This window comes from Phycodurus eques, chromosome 6, assembly GCF_024500275.1.
Source record: "Phycodurus eques isolate BA_2022a chromosome 6, UOR_Pequ_1.1, whole genome shotgun sequence".
Lineage (NCBI taxonomy): Eukaryota > Metazoa > Chordata > Actinopteri > Syngnathiformes > Syngnathidae > Phycodurus > Phycodurus eques.
Genome location: NC_084530.1, coordinates 29,237,144 through 29,259,693, shown reverse-complemented (window position 1 = coordinate 29,259,693; position 22,550 = coordinate 29,237,144). Strand labels below are relative to the sequence as shown.

The 22,550-nt window shown below is 42.6% G+C and overlaps 3 protein-coding genes across 4 annotated transcripts; 1 reads left to right on the top strand and 2 right to left on the bottom strand.

Annotated features, from left to right (window-relative positions):
- Positions 1 to 7,031: 7,031 nt before the first annotated feature.
- On the top strand, positions 7,032 to 11,644 carry emp1 (epithelial membrane protein 1). Its single transcript, XM_061680184.1, has 5 exons — positions 7,032 to 7,133; positions 7,819 to 7,902; positions 8,403 to 8,502; positions 8,773 to 8,913; positions 10,325 to 11,644. The coding sequence occupies exons 2-5, from the start codon at positions 7,828 to 7,830 to the stop codon at positions 10,480 to 10,482; spliced, it is 474 nt and encodes a 157-aa protein (XP_061536168.1). The 5' UTR covers positions 7,032 to 7,133; positions 7,819 to 7,827; the 3' UTR covers positions 10,483 to 11,644.
- f8a (coagulation factor VIII associated) lies at positions 10,625 to 17,853 on the bottom strand. 2 transcript variants are annotated; one of them, XM_061680182.1, is made up of 12 exons: positions 17,759 to 17,853; positions 17,442 to 17,488; positions 17,247 to 17,319; positions 16,685 to 16,844; positions 16,505 to 16,573; positions 16,310 to 16,430; positions 15,587 to 15,646; positions 14,959 to 15,023; positions 12,926 to 13,007; positions 12,747 to 12,793; positions 12,374 to 12,429; positions 10,625 to 12,281 (listed from the first exon to the last, which is right to left on the bottom strand). In XM_061680182.1, exons 1-12 carry the CDS (start codon positions 17,815 to 17,817, stop codon positions 12,200 to 12,202), a joined length of 921 nt encoding a protein of 306 aa, XP_061536166.1. In that variant the 5' UTR covers positions 17,818 to 17,853; the 3' UTR covers positions 10,625 to 12,199. The 2 variants fall into 2 exon arrangements, with proteins under 2 accessions (XP_061536166.1, XP_061536165.1); XM_061680181.1 differs by having other exon boundaries at positions 10,626 to 12,281; positions 15,587 to 15,679.
- A 213-nt stretch (positions 17,854 to 18,066) lies between these two features.
- On the bottom strand, positions 18,067 to 21,694 carry si:ch211-243a20.4 (uncharacterized). Its single transcript, XM_061679856.1, has 6 exons — positions 21,306 to 21,694; positions 20,955 to 21,224; positions 19,717 to 19,838; positions 19,309 to 19,437; positions 19,130 to 19,222; positions 18,067 to 19,051 (listed from the first exon to the last, which is right to left on the bottom strand). Exons 1-6 carry the CDS (start codon positions 21,394 to 21,396, stop codon positions 18,989 to 18,991), a joined length of 768 nt encoding a protein of 255 aa, XP_061535840.1. The 5' UTR covers positions 21,397 to 21,694; the 3' UTR covers positions 18,067 to 18,988.
- Positions 21,695 to 22,550: the final 856 nt, after the last annotated feature.

Here is a 22,550-nt window from a genome sequence, read left to right as displayed (position 1 = left end):
TTGTCTGGCCAGTCCCCGTTCGGTTAAGGATGACTCTCGGCTCCCCCACGGTGCCGGTGGTAGAGAACCACAGAGGCGGAACAAGTAAATCGTTATTATAAATGAAAACATGGTGTACTTTGTTCTTTTTTGGTCGCAAGACAACATCGCTAGCTTGTCGACGCTCTTGCTCGCGTGCGCACCGAGCAGAACTTGCAGGTGAAGCGAATTAAGTGTCATTAAGCTTGGACCAATCAGACAAAGGGGGGAGGGGGGGGGGGGGGGGAAAGGGGAAACCGAGCTTGAAATGGCGGTCGTTGATGACGTCATAATTACTTGACAGTCGATTTCGTTTTGCTCCAAAATGGTTGTGTACTGTGTTCAGTAATGTCACCAAAAATGGCAATAAACCTAAGTTGTGTGGATGTGTAACTTGGATTCCATAATGCATGATAAAGAAAGTCACGTCCAGGCTTTGTGTAGAATTTTCCCAATAATGATGATGATAATAATAGTAATAATAATAACAAAAATAATAATAATATTGTCCAAACCCACGTGCACACTGGACTGCTTAGGTGGGTCTCAATTGGTGGTGTATCCCTTCATGTCTGCATAATTTGCATTCTTTGTACTCCTTGTGATAAACATCGCACATAAAACGAAGGATTCACGGTATGGCAGCAGACAACACAATCGATTATTTGTCCTTCCTAATAGACATCTAACATTATGGCATTCAAACACTGGTTGTTGTGTGCAACAGTGACTTGCACGCTACATTTAGGAGACTTCAGCTTGTTATGATGAAAATAAGGTCGCAGTCAAAGCAGAATTTGATCTAAAAGGTGTGGACGTCTGCTTGATGAAGTCATGTGTTGGACGAGGTCTTTCTTGTGTTGTTGCTCCAGATGGGACCGTGATGTGCTGCAGTGTCATAAAAAAAAAAAAAAAAAAAAAAAAAAAAAAAAAAACAACAACCAAAAAAATCCCTCTGGGGCTCATTTGGAATGTTGAAATGTATGGCACGCCGCACTACTTCAATTTTGTATTGAAGGGTGTGGAAATTGTTTGGACGTAAAGGGGAATGTGCAGAGGCATTTTAAAAGAAAGAACAAATAGTCCGGTTGAAAGTGTAACAGAGAAATAGATTTGCTTGGTTTAGATTTGCATATCGTTGTAAAGGGGGATCTGGAACGGGTGAGAATGTGTCAACGGCAGAATTTAAAAATATATCTGAACTTCCAATCTTGCTACACTGGCAAAAGATTGCTGGGATGTTGCTCACTATTTTAAAGATCAATTTTCAGCCGTGACATCTGCTACTCTGTAATATCTTCCCAATAAACGCTCTCGGCACAGTGGCTGTTACGTGTTACGTGTCTCTGATGAGGCCCACATGTTGGGACACGAACAGAAAACAGCACTGACTCAGAATTGGTGTTAAGGAGGTACCACGGAGAGCTGTAGAACCTTGAAGGTCCATCAGTGATGATGGTTGACCTCCAATTTGCTCAGATTTTCTAAATGAGGTGGAAATCCTCTCTCGAGTCACAAGTAACATTATGCCATTCCTCATGGGCGCACAAGTGTAAAAATAAGTTAACCGCTATATTCTGAATACATTACAACAATAACACCGCCTTGAAACACTCTCTTAACTTGATGAATGAGGTGGGCAACTTCAGCTGTTCAACAGTCCGGGTGTCTCCGTTGTCGTATTTTACGCTTCATAATGTGCCCCACATTTTCAATGGGAGACAGGTCTGGACGGCAGCCAGGCCAGTCTAGTACCCGCACTCTTTTACTACGAAGCCACGCTGTTGTAACACGTACAGAATGTGGTTTGGCATTGTCTTGCTGAAATAAGCAGGGGCGTCCATGAAAAAGACGTTGCTTGGATGGCAGCATAACCTGTATGTACCTTGCAGCATTAATGGTGCCTTCACAGATGTGTAAGTTACCCATGCCATTGACACTAACACAGCCCCATACCATCACAGATGCTGGCTTTTGAACTTTGCGTCCATAACAGTCCGGATGGTTCTTTTCCTCTTTGGCCCGGAGGACACGACGTCCACAATTTCCAAGAACAATTTGGAACGTGGACTCGTCGGACCACAGAACGCTTTTCCACTTCCCGTCAGTCCATCTTAGATGAGCTCGGGCCCAGAGAAGCCGGCGGCGTTGTTGGGTGTTGTTGATAAATGACTTTCGCTTTGCATAGTAGAGTTTCAAGTTGCACTTACGGACGTAGCGCCGAACTGTACTTACTGACATTGGTTTTCTGAAGTGTTCCTGAGCCCATGCGGTGATATCCTTTACACATTGATGTCGGTTTTTGACGCAGTGCCGCCTGAGGGATCGAAGGTCACGGGCATTCAGAATCAATGATGGTTTTGGGCCTTGCCGCTTACATGCAGTGATTTCTCCAGATTCTCTGAACCTTTTGATGATGTTATGGACCGTAGATGATGACATCCCTAAATTCCTTGCATTTGTACGTTGAGGAACATTGTCCTTAAACTGTTTGACTATTTTCTCCCGCACTTGTTCACAAAGAGTTGAACCTCGCCCCATCTTTGCTTGTGAATGACCGAGCAATTCCGGGAAGCTCCTTTTCTACCCAATCAAGGCACCCACCTGTTCCCAATGAGCCTGTTCACCTGCGGGATGTTCCAAACAGGTGTTTGATGAGCATTCCTCAACTTTCTCAGTCTTTTTTGCCACCTGTCCCAGCTTTTTTGGAACGTGAATGATTATATGCTAAAAACAATCAAGTTGATCAGGTTGAACATTAAATATCGTGTCTTTGTAGTGTATTCCATTAAATATAGGTTGAGCATGATTTGCAAGTCATTGTATTCTGTTTTTATTTACGTTTAACACAACGTCCCAACTTCATTGGAATCGGGTTTGTAAAAGCATTGCATGGTTTACCGCTAACTGTCACACAAGTGGAAAAGGAGTTAACCGCTAGTGTCACGAAAAATGTTAAACACTATATGAAAGATAACAAGGCAGATAGCCAGCCAGCGGCTTGTGCTTGCAGCCAACATTAGCGATCAATCGTACTGCTTGGACTTCACCGTAGCAGTCTTCATTATCCTCAGTCATTCCCAAAACTTTGGTTGATTTTCTTTTCTTGGACAACCTTTCTGGCTGCCTCTCTTGACTTTGGCTGGTTGCATAGTTTGGTACAGTAACAATGGAATCCTTTCATGGAACATTGTTTGTTTTAGATTTGACTTTGAGGGGAAGAAATTGAGCCCGTAAGGGAATTTCAGCATTATTTCAGTTCAGCTCAGTATACTTTATTGTCCCAAAGGGAAATGTGTCTTGCAGAGAGGCTAAAAACAAATAACAACTGTTTAGAAACAGTTCATACCATTTAAAACAGTCCAGACAATTGAAGAAAAGTTACACCATACAGACTCCCAAATCTCTGGTGTGAGGGAAAGATCTCCAAGCATTAGTGAAGTGGAAGCAGAAATGGCCATAGGCTATACAATCGACTTCATCCAAACCAGAATAAATACCTCCTCCTTTTACGTTTCTATTTTTTTGGTCACCCTCAATGCGTAGGACGCGGATTTGTTTCCACATTGAGCGGCTCGCATTGTCCAGTCAAAAACGTGCCGTCAGCAAACGAGGGCGTGGCGAGCGTAAAAGCAGAGGAAGTCATTATTATGTTATCTGCCTTCATCCCACAAAGGTGCCATCGTTGACCTGGGATGAGGACTTGCTCCGTCCGTGTGTACCCCCCCGAAAGAAAAGATCTCAGGCCCGAGGGCAGAGATGAGCCGAGGCGAGCCTGCTTTCAAAACACGCTTTTGTTATGAGAAGACGACCCGTGCTCACTTGAGCTTTTCTCTCATCCGACAGGTAGTAGAAAGCTTTAGTGAGCGTGCACTGGCTGACCGGTGAGCCTCTAAAAACACGACATTATTTCAACAATCCACGACATCTGTATTATGTCACAACTGAGACGAGCACCCGCACTCATTCAGGCTCCGTAGCCATCGCTTGAACAACAACATGAGTTAAAGAGACGTCGGTAGTAGTGTCAGACTGTTATTCTGTAGACGACAGAGTCTATACAGGCCTTAACTGCACTTCGAGGTTGCCACGGTGATGCTCTCTGCTTTCACTCACGCTGCGATTTACTGTCAAGTGATTTTTGTGGATGCTGATAGCAGCCATTGAGGTTCTCCTGTTTGTCTGTGTCCCTCATGTAAATCCAAACCTCATATTAAAAGAAATAATATACAATGTATATTATTGTAACTTCATGGCTACAAATAGTGTTGCCGCAAGAGCGGGACCCCAAAAATAGCTGCTTTTGTACCCTTGAAATTCACTGATACAGCTTGGGAACACATTCAATGGAACCTCTAAAGTCCTGATGCCGAACAGTTTACAATTGGACCAACATCTCAGGGGAAAATTTGACTCTAGAGTTGTACTTTTTTTTTTTTTTTTTTGCAACAATTACTCTGAGAAGCAACATCAACAAGGGGTGTTAGAAGAACAGCATTCACCCAAAGTTACATGACAATCAAAGCAAGACTCTCAAATTAGGACTGTTCTTTTTTTAAAAAAAACATTTTAATATAAACAGTGATTAATCTTTCACATTTAGTTGACTGTTAAAATGTCATTTGCTTCTGATTCAGGGTTCAAAGAACTGCCCATTTTCTACACGCTGTGGCTCACAATGACAAATGTGTCAGAGAAAGTAGTAATTGAGAGCAGATGGATGGTTATGACAGCAGAGTGCAGACATTTCCTGACACAGCAAAAAGCATCAGTGCAAATTGCTTCACGTGGGATGTAAACACATTTTGTTTTAGGGGAGGGGGTGGGGGGTTGAGTGTTTACGTATGTGCACACTGCATCAAGATCTGCTCTGAGAATAATTCAGCTCCACTGCCTGCCGAATATACATTTGGGGTGATTATAGAAACATGATCACTCAACTAATTCTTTCCCTTTGCTAACCTTGCGTGTAGCTATCCATACATCCATTTTCAATATATCCTCGTTAGGGTTGCGGGTGAGCAGGAGCCTATCCTGGCGGATTTTTGGGCGAGGGGCGGGGCACACCCCGGACAGGTTGCCAGCCAATCCCAGGATACAAATCGACAAACACGCATTCACACTCACATTTTCTCACACCTTAGGACAATTTAGAGTCTTCAATTATCCTAAGAAGCATGTTTTGGGAATGTGCGAGGAAGCCGGAGCACCCGGAGAAAACTCCCACAAGCGCAAACTCCAGACACGAAGGCCAAAGCCTAATCTGTGTGGCACTATCAATCAAAAGTGAAGCCGATCATTGAAATGAATTTTGTTTCGTCACGACCGAGTGTGACGTTGCTGCCGTGTCAGCTGATGGTAATTCAGTGTGAGTGCATTGCCTGGCAGACTCTGGGGATCATCAATTCTAAGCTTTTTATTATTGATTTGAATCAGTATCAGAATCAGAATCCTCTTGATTTGCCAAAAGTATGTCCAAAAAACACAAGGAATTTGTCTCCGGTAGTTGGAGCCGCTCTAGTACGACAACAGACGTCTCAATATGAGACAAAAGATTGGACATGAGGGTCACAAACATATTATGTAAATATTTGGAGAAAGGCATTCACATCATTGCTCTCGATATCTAAAACAAGAGAAACTTCCACGGACAGCCTCCGATTTGTTCGGATTTAGAAACTATTTTTCTCTTTGGAAATAATAGAAAAACTGTGACCGTCATAAACCATTTATCAACTCAACTGCTGTTAAAATGAAGACATAAACACAACTTGAACTTTTTCTTAACTTGTCAAACAACAAATAATGAGGGTGTAGTTTTTTATTAAAAAAAAGAAGAAAAAAAAGAAAATGCCTTGTGCATGTCATTTAACACAAACTGTCACACAAGTGGGGAAAACAGTTCATCATGGTAAAACGAATACAAACAATTAATGCAGGCAGCTAATCACGTGGTGACTTTTGAAGTGTATTTTCCAAGAATATATTGCTGAAATGTCCTATTCAGACATTCCGCATCCAAATCTTGAGCTCCCAGCACTTGATTTGTGTGCTGTGTGATAACAGCATTTGCGGTTAGTTCGGCAACTGCACATGTTGCAGTCTTCCTTTCCTTTGCTCTAGGGCACATATTTGCCTGCTATCTGGGAACACTGCAATACCTGTGGTTTTGTCATCTTACCAGCAATAATAATGTTTCATTTAGGGCTGCAAGTAACAATTACTTTTAACAGACGATTATGATGATGATGATTTTTTTTTTTTTAGATTTTTAAAAACTAATAACCCCCCCAAAAATCCATCCTTTTTTTTTTTTTTTTTTTTTTTTCAAAAAACCTGGACATTATTTCAAATTGACAATGCAGAAAACATACAAACATACATTTATTATGATTCAGTTTGGTCTGTAACATGACAGAAAACCTCAGAAAAGAGGACTTCAGAATATCTGAGAATATTTGCTGTTGAGAGGCTTTGGACAGTCTCAAGTTCAACAATGTCGCTAAACGATTACTCGATTACCACAATAGTTGACGATCAATTTAAACACCAATTAGTTGTCGATTGATCGATAAATTGTTGCACAACAGTTTACTGTATTATTTTCTTTGCCGTTTCAGATTCCATTCATTTCCTTCCAATTTCTGAGGTAACTGCTATGATTATATGACTATGTATTGCTTTCATAGGAAAGGTATGCAGTATTCTTGAAGTATGAAAATGAAAATATACGCACGTGCAGTATTATATCATGGAGAAAAAAAACAACATACTATGTTGACTCGGGTTTTTTTGTTTTTGTTTTGAAAAATCATTTTGAGAAACTGCGTGGACCCCGAACTTGTGGTGGTTTTATATATATAAAAAAAAAAAAAAAAAAAAAAAAAAAAAAAGCGTGTTGTTTTGTGGACAGCGCGCAGAGCGGCTTTTGGTGTGTGCGGACATTTCATTGAGGAGGGGAAAAAAAAGTGAAACTTTGTGGGTGGGGCTTGCACAAGGGGAAGAGAGGGAAAACAGGCCGATGTGTGTGCGTCCAAGTCTGAGCTGGGTGGGTCTTTCTACTGCCGTTCACATTTTCCAAATAACTCCCGGCCTGTGCGTTGGAGCGCTTTCAGGTAATACTTTTGTCATCTTCGATTGCATTCTTCCTCCTAATCGTTCCCGTCCTTCAATTGAGTGAAGCGCGCGCGTTTTTGTGGTCACTTTTGGCGCAGGAAAGCTCGACTGACGGCGTAGTCCAAACTTTCAAAAGTCGCTTGGAAGGATGGAAAAGTGACGAGCGTAAAAGGCGCGCGTTGGAAACTCTTCGGAGTTGAAAGGAACCCGCCTGGTTGCTTCTTCTTCTTCTTCTTCTAATTGTAATAATGGCCAGGCGTGGTGTTGTGGCGCTCCTTTCAAAGTTGTCGACGACATTGTACAGTAGAGGGCCTGCGTGTGTAATTGGGGAATGCCCTGACACCGTCGCAACAAATGCGCCTTTCTCGTCGACGGGAAATCCAATTCGAGAGCCCGACAAACATTTCCTGTTGATTTATCCTGCGATGTGGAACAATAAACGTATGAAAAGTTTCTACATAGGCGCAATTGGAGAGGGGGGGGGGGGGGGGGCACATCTGTCTGCGGGTTTTTTTTTTTGGGGGGGGGGGGGGAGGGGGTCTGTCTGTCAGCGCCCATTCGCGGTGTTTTATCTGGGACAGCTGTGAGGGGCTTTCTCCAAGGGGGAGGCTGACTTGAATAAATGCTCGGCATCCTCCTACACGGCAGCTCCAAATCGCTCTTACGGTATTTCTTTTTTCCCAGAGGGTCACCATGTTGATGCTGGCTGGAATCGTTGTTGTGCATCTCACCGCCATTATCCTCCTCCTCATCGCTACCATTGATAATGTAAGTATTTTTAAAAAAAATTTTTTTTATTAATCTGTTATACCCACCCGCCCCCCTCCCAAAATGACTCCCATTCCCATTGTGCTTGTTTAACCCGAATAAGACGGCAGTTGGGTTGAGTATGTGTTATTTCATCACGAGTTTTTTTCTGACAGTTTGGTGAGCGTATTTGACCACCGACGCACACATTTGTACAACTGCTCAATTGCATGGCTGTAGATCTTCAAAGCTTTATCCTGACAGACCAAAATGGAATAACAACAATAGATTTTTGTATTGCTATAATGTGATCTAGAGTCCAGACCTAAACCCGCTCGAAAATCTGTGGGGCTGTGCTCAAGATGCCCTCGCGACCCGGCACATTTGGAGCACTTCTTAGAGGAAGAGAAAATATTGAAATGTTGTTTAGCGTTGACAAATCATTTCATCAATGAATTAAATCTGCCTAGTAACGTGAGCCTCGTGTAATGGAAGCGGTACATGCACCTGCGTCTCTGTAGGCCTGGTGGACCGCCGACGCGTTGTCGACTGACTTGTGGGGAAGATGGGAGCTGGTCAACTCGGCCTGGCATTACACGAACCTGAAAGACTACACAGAAGGTAAACCCGCTCCGAAATCTGGTCAGCGCTTTTGTCCCGTCGCCGTAAGTAACAAGCGGTAGCAGGTGTCGAGTTGTACTCGGTATGTGGCCAGCCGGCAGCTGGCATGTGCGCACAACAGCTAGTAGCATCCGGTTCGCCAACCATTCGGGGTTTCAATTGAATTGGTGTTCAAGAAGCAAGTTTGCAAATTGTAATTGTCTGCATTGTTGTCATGCCTCCACTGACTGTCTGTCTGCGTGCACGTGTGTATGTGTGTTGACGCTGCAGAGTACCTCCAGGCGGTACAGGCGACTTCAGTGTTGGCGTGCATCTTCGCCATCCTGGCCCTGTTTGTTTTTGTGGCTCAGCTCTTCACTCTGCCCAAAGGCCAGCGCTTCACCTTCACCGGCGTTTTACAGTTGCTCGCCTGTGAGTAAGAACGGCTCGTTTTCTATAAGCCGAGGGAACCGTTTCACGATGACGTGGTTTTAGAATGCATGTGCTAATTGTTTGCGTCAGTGCATATTTACATACTTTCTTACTGAGAAGGAGGGGAGGATCATTGCAAATCAATAATGATGGGCTGAGATCGATTAAGAACCAAGTACAACAGTGCTGCGAGTCTGTCTGCTCTGTGCCCCAGGGCAGGGTTCAATCATAGCGCATTTATTTGTTCTGCATGATCAAATTAAGACAAAGGTTGTGTGTTCTCCGGGCTCAAGAATCTGCTGGGTTAAATTCAACAAGACTAAAGGAATGTCAATCATAAAAAAAAAAATCACTGATTGAAAATAAACTCAAGCCGGATGAGCACCAAATTGTACACAGATCTATAAACAATCAGTTAAAAAGCAGGACAGAAGTGATATTTTTCTTTTTAAAAAATATGAATGAAAATATTCAAATGTTTTTTTTTTTTTGTCAAAGTCTGAGTTGAAACTCCCCAGCAGGGCGCCAGAGGATTTCTGAGGGGATGCAGCAACCTGGGGGGGGGGGGGGGGGGGGGCGAGAAAAAAAAAAAAAAGAAACATTCTCTACTTTTACGGCTGCTAAGATAACTCCAGCGACGCGTTAAATGCAAAACAGTGAAGGAGGAGACTCAACTCAATAGGTATGCTTATTTTTTTTAGTTAAATAATAAATAGGGTCATAAGTAGCCCTCAACTTAATGGTGATTTTAGAATATTAGTTTCAGCAAAATATGTATTATGATTTGGGGGAAATGTTTATATTCCACGTGAGAGATTTTCAGTTGCTACAATTGCCTTAGGGCGTTTCACTGACTTCTGTCAACATAATGGACACTCAGAAGTGAGCAGCAAAGTGAGTCATGCGAATCCTCTTAATCCGTCATGATGATTTTGTGCTCTAAATATTTGTAACACTCATTGCCATACCTATTTATAGAAAAAAAAAAAAAAGTCAGTCTGCTACACATCGGATCTTCAGTGAGTGATGGACAGATTGAGACAAAGCCACACCAAATGATTTCACCTTGTTTGATATTATTTGACAGGTGCTCTTTTGTTACAACCGCTCCTGATTTAGATTAAAAAAACACATTTCCTTGAATTGTGGCCTCTGCTTCCATGCACCAGTGAATCATGGGGTGTGTTGTTCACAGTAGTCAAACCTAAAAATAAGCTATAAATGTCTTTACTATGACTAAAATCACCATGCGTTACCACAACGTACACCGCCTGTGGATTAGGCATGGTATCTGTAAAGCTGTCAATTGTGTTAAGAGAAAGTGCCGATGTACGCAGCTATGGGGATTGGTAAACGGAGTTACCTGTGTTATGAGTACCGACGGTCTTGAGTGTTCACTTCTCGCCTGCAGGTCTATGTATAATGATCGCTGCCTCAATCTACACCGCCGAGTTCCACACCGGTGAAAACGGAGCATACGGACACTCCTACATCCTGGCCTGGATCTCATTTGTCCTCACGCTGCTCTTAGCCATCACCTATCTCGTCCTGCGGAAAAAAAGCGAGTGAGAGGAAAGCGAGGAGGCCGGGATCCGGCGTCACGCTCCTCCTCAATTGGAACGTCCAAGAAGTATCCCCCAAATTTGAGACAAATATTTGCTGTTGGGAGTAAAATAGGGGAAGATTGGTCAATCACCATTTCAAAATATATTTTGACTCACGATAAACTTAACACATTTAGCCTGTGTATAATCATTTTATTGGGCGGATTTCCCTTCAGACATTTAATTTCACGGTATCAAATACATTTGTATAACAGGCTGATTTATGTCATTACCATAACATGTCAAATTTGTTACAATTGCCAAGTTACAACGATGTAATATATTACTGTACTACTTTTGACATCTCGTGGCAAATTAGGCGTACATCAACTGTGACGTTACTAGCTTGCAGCTAGTTAGCTTAGCATGACATTTGGGAGAAGTGGGAGTGAAATGTCGTTTTTGTTTGTTTGTTAGTTTTTTAACAGTTTACACATAAAGAGAGCTTTAGGAGGTCTTAAGTGGGGATTTTGTTCCCTTCGAATTATGCAGCCACTATGCTAAACTAACCCAAACTGCAGCCGGAATACGGCTTATACATTTTCAGTGCAAACAGGAGCGTAGCACTTCGGTGCCTTTAATTCTCACACTGGCGGCTCTTTTGGAATAAAGCCATCAGCTTAGACTATTTTGGAAGCGGGGTGATGATAAGTCTAAGGGCTGATCCCCCCCCCTCAAAACCAAGCTGAAGCTTCCAATGACCACCGCAAGAATGAAGTGAACAAATAAAGGTAATAGGTTTTGCATGTTTGCAACACAACAACTTCCCCGTTGCTGTACTTGAACAATTAAAACAAGCTTTAATTGGGAATACAAGTAGTTTGAAGTCATGTATCTTTATTTCATGATTGAAGTAGTGTATCCTCGTTTTATCCATGTACATTGTAACCATTATATTTTTGTAACATTTTGTAATGTTTTTTTTTCGTTTTCAAGCTATGTTTTGCATTTTGTTTGTAGTAGGCTGCTATCCTGGAAAAAAAAGTACATCAATTTGTACATGTGAACCAGATATGGAGGATGAGTGTTTCATTTGACCATATTTCTAAACTATGCATTAGAAGGTTTGTAATTACTTTGGAGTGAAGCCATACACTATAATCAATAAAACAACTAGTAACAAACACAGCTTCATGATTCATTCATCAAAGGGCATGATAAACATATCTGAATAAGTCCCACTTGGTAATGTCTGCCTCACACCTCTGAGGTCGGGGGTTCAAATCTGTACTCCAACCTTGGCATGTGCTCTCCGTGCTTGCATGAGTTCACTCCGGCTTCAATATAGGTTGATGTTAAATTCATTGAAAACTCTAAATTGTCCAGGTGTGAAGGTTAAGCATGAATGGTTGTTTTCCCGCCCCCTATATATACCCTGGGATTGGCTGGCAACGATTCCCCCTGTGGACCCCGCCTCTCACCCAAAGTCAGCCAGGATATGTTCCAGCGACTCGCGACTCTGAGGACAAGCGCTATCCAAAAGGGGTTCTGGGTAAAAGCATGAAATAATAATAACGTGAACATCATACCACAGATGTATTTTTTTTTTTTTAGTTTTACATTTTGTATTTGTCTCGGCGAAAGCATTTGTTGGGGTCTTACAACAGACCCAGTCACAAGCAGGAATGTTTCCATGATGTTAGCTATCGTTCCCAGAGGAAGCGGATCAGAAGAGGACGGCACTAAATGCCTTGGCCAGACGGTGTGATGCGCTCCTGAACCACTAGGTGGAGGAGGTGATTCAGCTCGGCGGTCAGCACTGGCCTGAGGTAGAAAACATGAACATAACACTGTCAAATCAACCACGAGAAGCTACAAACTGCTCATGATGGAGATTGATATTTTGGAATGTTTACCATAGCTCAGTCTGAAGAGACTTCAGGGACTCCGTGTCTTTCTCCTGGCATGCCATCTGTGAAACACATTGGCTTTCATATGCTGCACAAAGAAATTCTGATGGCCTTGACCTGGGATGTGACTCTGTACTTGTTCATAAACTCAGTTGATATTCCATTACACACTTCTCGCTTTGTCACGGCTCGATCAAACAGTCTATTATCGCTCCTTTGAGGACACGTGTACAAATCCTGCAGATTAAAACGGGAAAACTGAGATGCAGTTGAAAAGCGGGGCCAATCCCTGCATATTTATCGCAGCTTTGCAAAAGGCCCCGAGGAGAAGACCAGGAAATCCTGTCAAGTGCACAAGTATGCGGCTGATGAAACTCACCACCACCGACTGCAGGAGCAGGAAAACATTCTCGGGCAGGAAGGTCACTGAAAGACAACACGAGTATTGACTCATTGGACTTCAAATAACTTTCGTTTGGAGCAAGCCACAGACTTGTCGATAAGACAAAGAAGAAGAAGAAGGAAAAGGAACTTAATGGAAATGAAACGCGTCGCCACCTTGACTGTGTGGGTCGAAGGACTCCCATGCGTATCTCTCCAGTGTTTGCGCATGTTCTGGTAGCAGCTTCTGAGGCGGAGGCTGCACAGAAAAGCAGTCAGATTCAAAACTCTACATATGCTTTATGATTTGCAACACATATAACCAGCGTTATGCTGGGGTATTGATTCTCATTGCGTAGGCGTTTCCTTCCTTTCACGCTAAACCTTGAACTCTCCTCTGCTTTTTGCAGTTTGATGGCTGCGTGCCACTGAAATCTGGACCATTGTTCATGCAGCCCATCAAAACAATACTGCTGTGCAATTGCATCTACGCGACTGCATTGTCACCATTTAATACTCGGATAAACCTGAAAAACAACCTTGTAGATGACAACAATGTATCCGGTCGGATATCCACAGATTGTTATCCACGTAACGGAAGACTCAGAGTAGATCCGCCTTTTGTTCTGGCAATCAGTTTGTGATTTCCAGTATGATATGAACATTTGCGTGATGAAAAATGGCCATGGTGGGTATGCTGATAATTGTTGGCCACAGGGCGGCAGCATAGAACCATCCATCCATCCATTTTCCGACCCGCTTCTCCTCACTAGGGTCGCGGGCGTGCCGGAGCCTATCCCAGCTATCATCGGGAAGGAGGCGGGCTACACCCTGAACTGGTTGCCAGCCAATCGCAGGGCACATACAAATAAACAACCATTCACACCTACGGGCAATGTCGAGTCGTCAATTAACCTACCGTGCATGTTTTTGGGGATGTGGGAGGAAACCGGGTAGTCCAGGTTCAACATTAACCCTCAGCCAAGTTCAGATCGGGATCCTTAACTGCCATGTAAAGTCTGGAGATTATTGCCGTCTCAGGTGTGGAATTATGATATATACATATTTCTGCAAGTAGCCAACACGGTCCATTCCAACTTATTGGCTGATTATTATTATTATATTACTCTTCACTATTACCCACTTATTTTTTTCAATACTGCTAAACAAACAATCACAAAACGCACATTGACACACCACAGCTATTTTAGTTTGCTTCATTTTTACAACCTCCATCAAGGTCAAGTTATGTTTTCATTGATTTTTTTGCTTGTTAGTGAGCAAGACTGCAAAAAGCTGATCTCTGCAAAACATTATGGATGGGATTTGGCATGAGCCAAGCAAGAAATCATTCCATTTGTGTTAAAACAGGATTTTTTTATGACATGTGCAGGAGGTGAGCTCCTAGCTCCATTTGATGTGGTCCACTTTCCACAACAAAAGATGATGTTACTAGTTTGAAAACACATCACTCCATCTGTGGTCCCTTGTTAAGGTTTCTTATTTTCTCCCCAAATGGGGTTTGGAGTTTTTCCTTGCCCGGTTGGAGAGTTTAGGTCGGGGATGTCGTCGATATTTGTCAACTTCGACACTCTTTTCTGATCAGGGGCTATACAAATAAACATGACTTGACAAAACTGATTGTAATTGTGGTGTTTGATTGACAGATAACATTTGAGTGGAGCAGGGTTTCAGTGGACACGTACACAACGTTTGAGAGCAGAGAGAAAAGCTGGATTTTTTAAAGAATTTCAAGCCTCATATACTTAAGAGATTTTGTTTTAATCTTTCAAATTTGGCAGGGATGCTCACAACACATCTCTGTGGTGTCTCAAATTGAAAAGACATTTTGACTTTACCCGGTCTTTATAATTTTAAAACACGACAAAAGTGTGGTCTGTTGCGAGAGAGCAATATGAGATGATTAAACTAAGAGCTTATTTGAGCAACCAGTGGCTGTTCACGCAACCCGTACTGTATTGATACTGATACTGCCTCTTTGGAACCACAACTGAGCAGTTAGTACAAAACATAGCTCGTAGTGAGTGTCACATAGTACCTGCGTTTTAACAATGGAAACGCATATTTAAGTGAGTACAACTGTGATGGGGCAAGTAACGACTGTGGAGTAGAAAATGGGCCCTTATTTGACCCATTCTATTATTTTTTATATATACAGTCTAGCGTATATATGAAAACATTGATTGTACCTCAAGCAGCATAAGCAGTAGTACTCTGGAGATCTCGCATCTTGCCACAATGTCCAAAAAGGCACCTTAAATATGAGGGGAAAAAATAAATAAATAAATATATATATATATATATATATATATATATATATATATATATAAAAATAATAAAATAAATGAATAAAATCAGACCAGTGTCCAGCTGCAAGAAACACCCTGTGAGGAATGCACGCAACAACTAAGCAATAGGACAGGATGGGAGTAGCTATGCAGTGCCTAAACCTCTATCGGGGGTTTAAAATGCAAGAGAGAGGAAAGGCCGGGGAGTTGATGTATTCATAAAGGCTGTGATATTGTGAGTGGCCACACATCAAGCAACTAAATCCTAGAAGCTTGCCTACGGAGATATTAGCGAACGAACACCGCGTGGCAGAGGGGGAAACCCCACATCCCTGGAGCCAGCCAACCAGAGGGGGGCAGGCCCCAGGAGTCATGCCACGAGCCTTGCGAGTACCCACCGCCCACCCTACTACTATGGCTACCAGCTGTTTGACCACCCTTTGTAACAATTATGGCTATTGTCATATCTTATTTCAAACATAAGATAGATTTAAGTGGCCAAAGCCTTTGGGGTGCAAATGAGCCTCACCAACAGGGGTGCTGGTGCCTGGTAGTTGCAGTCCTCTCTCCTGGCACATGAGCTGCATCTCTGTAAACACGGACAAGGCGCCATCATAGTCACCTGGGGGGGGACCCACAAAGCACACATAAGATAAGCTGTAAAATGTCAAAGATCTGCAGATACACCTCTTAATTGATTAATCAATCAATCCATCAGATGTTGGACTACCCATCTATCCATTGTCTATAATGCTTATCCTACTTCGGGACACGGGTGAGCTGGGGCCTTTCCAAGATGACTTAGGGCGGGAGGCAACATACACCTCGGAATGGTTGCCAGTCAATCGCAGGGCACACTTACAAAAACAACACATTCACACCTATGGACAATTTGGAGTCTTCAATTCAACTTAACATGCATATTTTTGAATGTGGGAATAAGCCGGAGCACCTGCGGATAACCCACGCAAGCACAGGGAGAAGATATAAATTCCACACAAGAAGGCCAGAGCCGAGATTCCCGCAACCTCAGAACTGTGAGTCAACACGCTGACATGGTTCTGTGTTGGGCGACCCGGCTTAGATTTCGTACAATTCTATGCTTCCAACTTTGGGGAAACCTCTTTTGCGTTGCCAGTGCAAACAGCAAAGTGCGTAAAGCAATGCTTGGACAAGTTTTGTGTGGAAGAAACCGGACCTCGCACATCACAAACACAGAAGCGAAGAGGAACATCGGAAACATCGAACTCACGTGTGAGAATTTTACATGAAGCCATTTCTCCCATTGACAGAAGAGCTTCCACTGGCATCTGTGTCTGCAGCTCTGCAGCCCTCTGGTAATGAACAATTGCCTCGCCTGGTCGGTTCATCTCCTATTGAAGACGACGCATCATACCAAAAGAAATACCTCACCCGGTTCATGTACTATATGAACAGGACAGCTTACTTTGAGTGCATTGCCAAGTTCTAGACACAGACTGGCTGCCATCATCGGCTGGTTCATCTCAACATACACCTGTAAGAACATCAACATTACCTGACAGTCACTACATTTACTTGGCACAATAGAGTGATTTTTACACATATTAAAAAAAAAAAAACAGAAACAAAGGACATCACAGTGAACCTTGCTGGCAAAACTGTAGCAGTTGAGTGCAGCCTGAAGGTGCTCGTCAAAGCCCAGCACCCGCAGAGAGTGGTTCTCTTTCTCGGAGGAAAGAAAAAGGCGTGCGGCATCAGTTAGCGCCAAAGCTTCTCCCGGAGCGTTAAACAGAGTCTGCTCACACCTGCAGGAGACACGACGACAATATGATAAAAACAGAAGGTTCACGATAACTACCGTTTGATGCCAGAACATATTATTTCTATTTATGTGATTTCCTATTAAAATGTTTCAAATTCAGTTCAGTCGCCACTATATTTAAATATATACTTACAAGCAACGTTAGGTACAACTACACATAAATGAGATCCAGTACATATGGTAAACTGCAAATTAGTTTAAGAAAATTGCGTTGATGCTCTTACAGAGCAATATATATGTATTTACAGCCTATCCAAGTCCTGCACCTGTAAGCACAAACTTGTTTGACTTCTGCTTCAGAGTTTACCGACTGGTAACTAGCAGGTCCTAGTCAATGCCAAAATGATTTCAGACAAAAACCAATGCAATACAGGAGTTGTTGTACCGGGCCATGGCCAGGTTGCAGAAGGCGGCATACTGCAGACAGTCCTGCTGCCTTAGCTCCTTGGCTAGGTGGCCTGAAACAACAAACATTGCTGCATGTAAGATGAGCAAAATAAAGTCACGAAAGAAAAAACTAGATTGGAGAATGGCGCGCATCTAATCTATGATTTGCTCATTACGTTACGTTGAAACTTACCAAACTGCTCACTTGCCTCCGCGACATTTGGCTTCCGGAGGAAACGTCTGCAACGAGGACAAACAATGTTGTCAATTTCCATAACAAGCAAAATCTGACTGCGTTATCACGAATTGGTGTCGAGCAGAGAATTAGCAAGCTGACGGCTTCATTAGTGTGGACCTGTCCATTAACGATGCCGCTAGCCAACAAATAACACACGCTAGCAACCACTCGTAAGCTTGGAGCGGCCATACTGCTCGAATCCTTGTATTCTAAAAAAATAATTATAAAGAATCCTGTTACTTTTCCTTAAAGCTAATTCCACCAACACTTACTTTTTAAGTTTATTCGATACAGCTCGGTATCTTGCTAAGAAGTCACCTTCTGCAGCCATGGTCCTCGCAGGTAAATGCAGAAACAACCAGGCAGTGCAGATGCCAGACTGCAGCGTCGTGATTGGCTACGAGCGTGAATGTCGAGTCCCATTGGCTAAGAAAAAAAACGTATTTTTTGACGCCATAAATGGCTGACGAAATGGCAGCTACTTTTGTATGCAAACGCGTGCTTACGTGGCGGCCATCTTGGTGAGGGAAAGTTATTATACAAACATTGAAAATAAATCACAACGTTCTCATTTCTCAACCGATTTTCACGAGGGTTACTTTATTGTCAACATCAAAATATGTACTAATAATACATAACATTTGGTTCAAATAAAAACAAAACAAAAAGAACCCCCAAACAAACAGAAAAATACTCTACAAATGTAGCCTGACAATTTTAGTTATTTTACTTTAGAGGCCAGGGAGTCTTTTACTTTCGGCCATTATATACAGTATGTAAACGTATATACATAGATATATACAGTAGTTATATGTATAAAAATATAAAGATGTATACATATCTAGAAAATAAGAATTATATATTATACATTTTTTTTTGTACTTAATTGTAAAGGTAATAATTTTTATTTCTTTCTCTCTCTGGGAATCTGGCTGCGATTCATGTCTTTTGCCTGACAAATGTTCAGTCTTGTCATCCTGATTCAAAATTGGTCAAGGTAAACATTTATACGCGACTGTCCCTCCTGCCTGTATTGTTGCAGCCAAACATCACACAGTAACTCACCATTTTTTGACGTTGCCTATCAAATGTATCTATTCAAAGAATCAATATCAAACAACGCTTTGATATGGCGGCCGCGGGCGTGTCCAGAGGTGCGTGACGTCACGGGAAAACTATCCATAAACAGTTCATTTATACAGAGAAGGTGCTGAACATTGTTGTGGAAAAGGTTTAAGCATTTTCTGGCTCGCTACAGTTCATGGAAAATATTCTTGGGTTTTTAACATCATATAGTGAGTCACTGACACTGTAGACAGATTTACATTAGAAGTTTGCCTGTGTACTATGGCTCTGAGGTAGGCCTATATGAGTATATTTTCACATCGGGATTTTGATACTTTCAGTCATTTAAATGTGGAAATACGTCTGCGTTTATCAATACAATTCATTTATTTATGGGTGACAATGTCAGCCAGGGTTGAATCAGGATTCTTTATGATTCAGAAATTCTCATAGACAGACTCAAATACCCCTTCATCTTGGGCTGGTGTGCGTTGTTCCACCTGAGGAGCGAAAAGAAGTTTGTTTATCTTCTCATACATTTCTGAACGTGTGATAAAGCAGCAGGAGTCCACACCGACCGGTCTCTGGCCTGATATTGGCTTTGGAGCAGGCTTGTCGACAGCTGAGCGCTCCAGCACATCATAAATGGACCGAGGTCGTGGCTCAAGACTCTAAAACATGGTTTCTTATCAGTTGAAGAGAGAAAAGGAACAACGACGATGACCTGAACGTGCCTACGCCGCACGCTGGTACTTACAGCATAGAGCGATGTGGAAGAAGTTATTATTACACTCATAGTGTCATCCTCAGGCTTTTCTGCTTGGGTCCGTTCTTTGTTCTGCTTTCGATCGTTGCTTGGATTGCCACACTTGGGCATTTGTTGTTTCTAAAATTTGCAGAAAAAAAACCACACACATGGGAAAAATACATTTCAAAAAGAGAAGAAAAACATTTGCGAAGTCATGTAGTAGACCTTTTTAAATTGTGACTTGCTGACTCCGTTAGTGTGACTTTTTACTAAGTTTGAAACCTCGGGTGATGGCCTTAAATGTAACTTTAGAAACTAATATGTTTGAAGAGATTGTAATGCAAACACTCAGCTGAATGCGTTATGAAGCTCAGTTAGATTTCAACATGCTGTTAATAACTTAACGCCAGATCTTACCCAAGTTCCTCTGAAGACATAAACAGAGCTGACCACACTAAAAACCAGCAACACACCGCTGAAGAAGGCCACCACGATGAAGTCTGTGTAGTCCACCATAGCGACGTCCCTGTAGCCTTCATCTGGAAGAATACAACGTTTATGACATATTTCGAAAGCAGATTAACTGTTATTATATGCAAGTAAAAAAAAATATCAACGATCGCATGATTCCTTTGCTATCCTCGTGAAAAAAGAAAAAAAAAAGTGCTTTAGTATTTCCACTTAGGACAAATTCATCATCGCTGGTATTTGCTTCCAGTAATGAATCAAATCCCAAGTTTTTGTCATTATGGAATATAAAATTGATCTCTGAAACAATAGCCGCTCTCATATCACGTCATAAGGTAACTGTGCGGTCTTTCCACTACTGGAACTACCTAATTCGGTCACATGAAAGACTTATATGAGGATGATGCATTGCAGTGCTACACCACGTAAACATAAACATGTTGAATAATGACCTCTGTTGACAGTGTCAATTTAGCAAATTGTGTAAATCTCGTATTGGATCTCATTAAATGGAGCACGTGTGCCATAATGTAAATGTGACATTCATAATCCCTCCAAGGCAAGTCAGTAGTCATTTAATAATGATAACAACAACAAAAATATTTGAGTCAGTTAAGGGAACCAAAAAAGTCCAGGGGACGTTCTCTTCAAATATTAAAGGGGGACGGGGGGACGGGGGGGGGGGGGGGGGGGGGGGGGTTGTTCTGTTGTGTGCTTCCCAGTGTGGATGGGAAGTCGCTTCCAGCCAAATGCCAAACCATTTGTTCGGTTAAAAGGGTTCAATGTGTGCCATCTTGCGTCACCATCGGTGAAGCCACGAAAGGTTATTCTGCAGACGGTGACGTCACAAACGACTGCGAACATCGCCACATAATCACTGCGGTTAGATCGTCAAATATCTTACTTAGAATAATAACGAGAATATACAGCCCGCAACGTGAAACACTGGTGAATTTCTGGCATTGTTAGCCTAGTAAAGGCACCATTTGTCATATAATTCTCGAATTGGCTTGGATTTTATTTGTATGCATTTCTTTTTTTTTTTATGATTTCATGTGGCTCTCTTGAGATAGTCTGACCTATTATACATAATGCCCTATCCACGTCCTCTGTAAAAGCCCAAAGAGAGCCGCTTCGCTCTTCTAACTTGCGCCTTCCTCGGCACATTCTCAACTGTCTGTGCTCACCTCTCAGTCGCAGAAACCAGTACACTTTGGCCACCTTATACCGGCAATGATATTCCCCCGAATTAATGAGCATTTTCAGGTCCAGCACGGCCTTGTAGGACACCGCGTGGCCTGGAGTTGCAGCGACTTCGTGTCTGAAAATCTGCCGGTGGTCAGGGTCAAAGCACGTCAAGACGTCTTTGCTTTGGTTGGCGGGGATGTTCAGCTCGTAATGAACGTAGAGATCTTCGCCCGTGATTGCCACAAAGGCGGTGTTGAAAATTAATAATCCTGTGGGAACAAAGAAGAATAAGACCTACAAGTATAGTATAAGATTACCTTACATATGACGTATATTTGTGGGTGGCTTACTTGGAGCTTCTGTCGCTAAACATAAAGGAAGGAGCATTTGGAGAATCCAAATCAGCATCGCAAAAAGATGCCAATATCGCTGTGATGCCATGTTTCTGAATCGGTGTTCGCACGCCACTATTGATCTTCTTCTCCGGTGGCTCTCAGTTACTCTGTGTTACCAAACTCACAACTGGGACTTCCTGTTTCTGGGAAATGCACTTCTTCAAAATGTTAGTTGCTCTATGGGAACTCACAGCGGATAGGAAGTAGACACAGCCTAGATGAAATCCACCATATTAAAGCGTTTCGCAAAATAAAGATGCGGGAAAGCAACATGAAACGTTTGGGGAAAAATGTACAGGACACTATATCGTCAGGGGTACAAAGGCTCGTAGATTCTCAGGCACTAGTATACATAGCAGAACTGGTGCAAGCGCATGAAGTTAAACACTCCAAAAGTAACTTGGATCCCATTACAGTAAAGAACTCCAAGTTGTGTTTACTTTTGATGTTGTGCCAATTTGTATCAATTTTACAGTGGGAGACTTTGGAAAGCATCTTGTTATGTTTTCGAAGAGAGCTGGTCAAACCCAAGGCCCGAGGGCCAGATCAGGTCCCCGACATCATTTTTATGTGACCTGCCAAAGCGGCAAATCAAAGTAAATGTAATGGAGTAAATGTTTTATGACCCTACGCTGAAACACAGACACACACACACACACACACACACACACACACACACACACCACACGGTAGGGAAGAAGAAGGAAAAGAAATAAGCGCTGTGTGAGGGTGTGCCTCCCCGTGTGTGTATGTGCGTGCGTGTCTGTGCGTGAAGACATCGGCACAGGGTGAGAAACGGCCTGTCACTAATGCAGACCAGCTGTGGACCGCGGCGAGATTCCGTCACCGCAATCATTTTCTTTCTCTGAGGCGGGGAAGTGCGTTCCTTCCGTCTTTCCATTTCCTCCACTGACACTTTGCGCCTCTTTGGAGGCCGAAACGCCACTTGCCTTTCTACTAAATTTCTCTGTGGATGTGTGTGTGTGTGTGTGTGTGTGCGTGTGTGTGTCTGCGTGCGTGCGTGTGCGTGTGTATTGGTGGCCAACTGTGATCTCACCTCAGCTTGCACGCCATAAAAACACACACAAACACAGATATCAAACACTGGAGTCACATCTGGATGGCAGCTTGATGCAAATTAGTCAGGAAATTTTATATTGCACATCAACTGTGTAATATTAAAAAGATGAACACATTGAA

What these genes read in the sequence shown, in the direction of transcription:
- emp1 (XM_061680184.1), top strand. Translation starts at nt 7,828, where the DNA reads ATGTTGATGCTGGCTGGAATCGTTGTTGTGCATCTCACCGCCATTATC. An exon ending in TCATCGCTACCATTGATAAT is followed by an intron (nt 7,903 to 8,402) that starts GTAAGTATTTTT and finishes GCGTCTCTGTAG; the next exon opens with GCCTGGTGGACCGCCGACGC. An exon ending in CCTGAAAGACTACACAGAAG is followed by an intron (nt 8,503 to 8,772) that starts GTAAACCCGCTC and finishes TTGACGCTGCAG; the next exon opens with AGTACCTCCAGGCGGTACAG.
- f8a (XM_061680181.1), bottom strand. Translation starts at nt 17,817, where the DNA reads ATGGCTGCAGAAGGTGACTTCTTAGCAAGATACCGAGCTGTATCGAAT. An exon ending in GTATCGAATAAACTTAAAAA is followed by an intron (nt 17,489 to 17,758) that starts GTAAGTGTTGGT and finishes TCCTCGTTGCAG; the next exon opens with ACGTTTCCTCCGGAAGCCAA. An exon ending in TGCTCCTGCAGTCGGTGGTG is followed by an intron (nt 12,430 to 12,746) that starts GTGAGTTTCATC and finishes TGTGTTTCACAG; the next exon opens with ATGGCATGCCAGGAGAAAGA.
- si:ch211-243a20.4 (XM_061679856.1), bottom strand. Translation starts at nt 21,396, where the DNA reads ATGGCATCACAGCGATATTGGCATCTTTTTGCGATGCTGATTTGGATT. An exon ending in TTTAGCGACAGAAGCTCCAA is followed by an intron (nt 21,225 to 21,305) that starts GTAAGCCACCCA and finishes TTGTTCCCACAG; the next exon opens with GATTATTAATTTTCAACACC. An exon ending in CTGGTTTCTGCGACTGAGAG is followed by an intron (nt 19,839 to 20,954) that starts GTGAGCACAGAC and finishes GTATTCTTCCAG; the next exon opens with ATGAAGGCTACAGGGACGTC.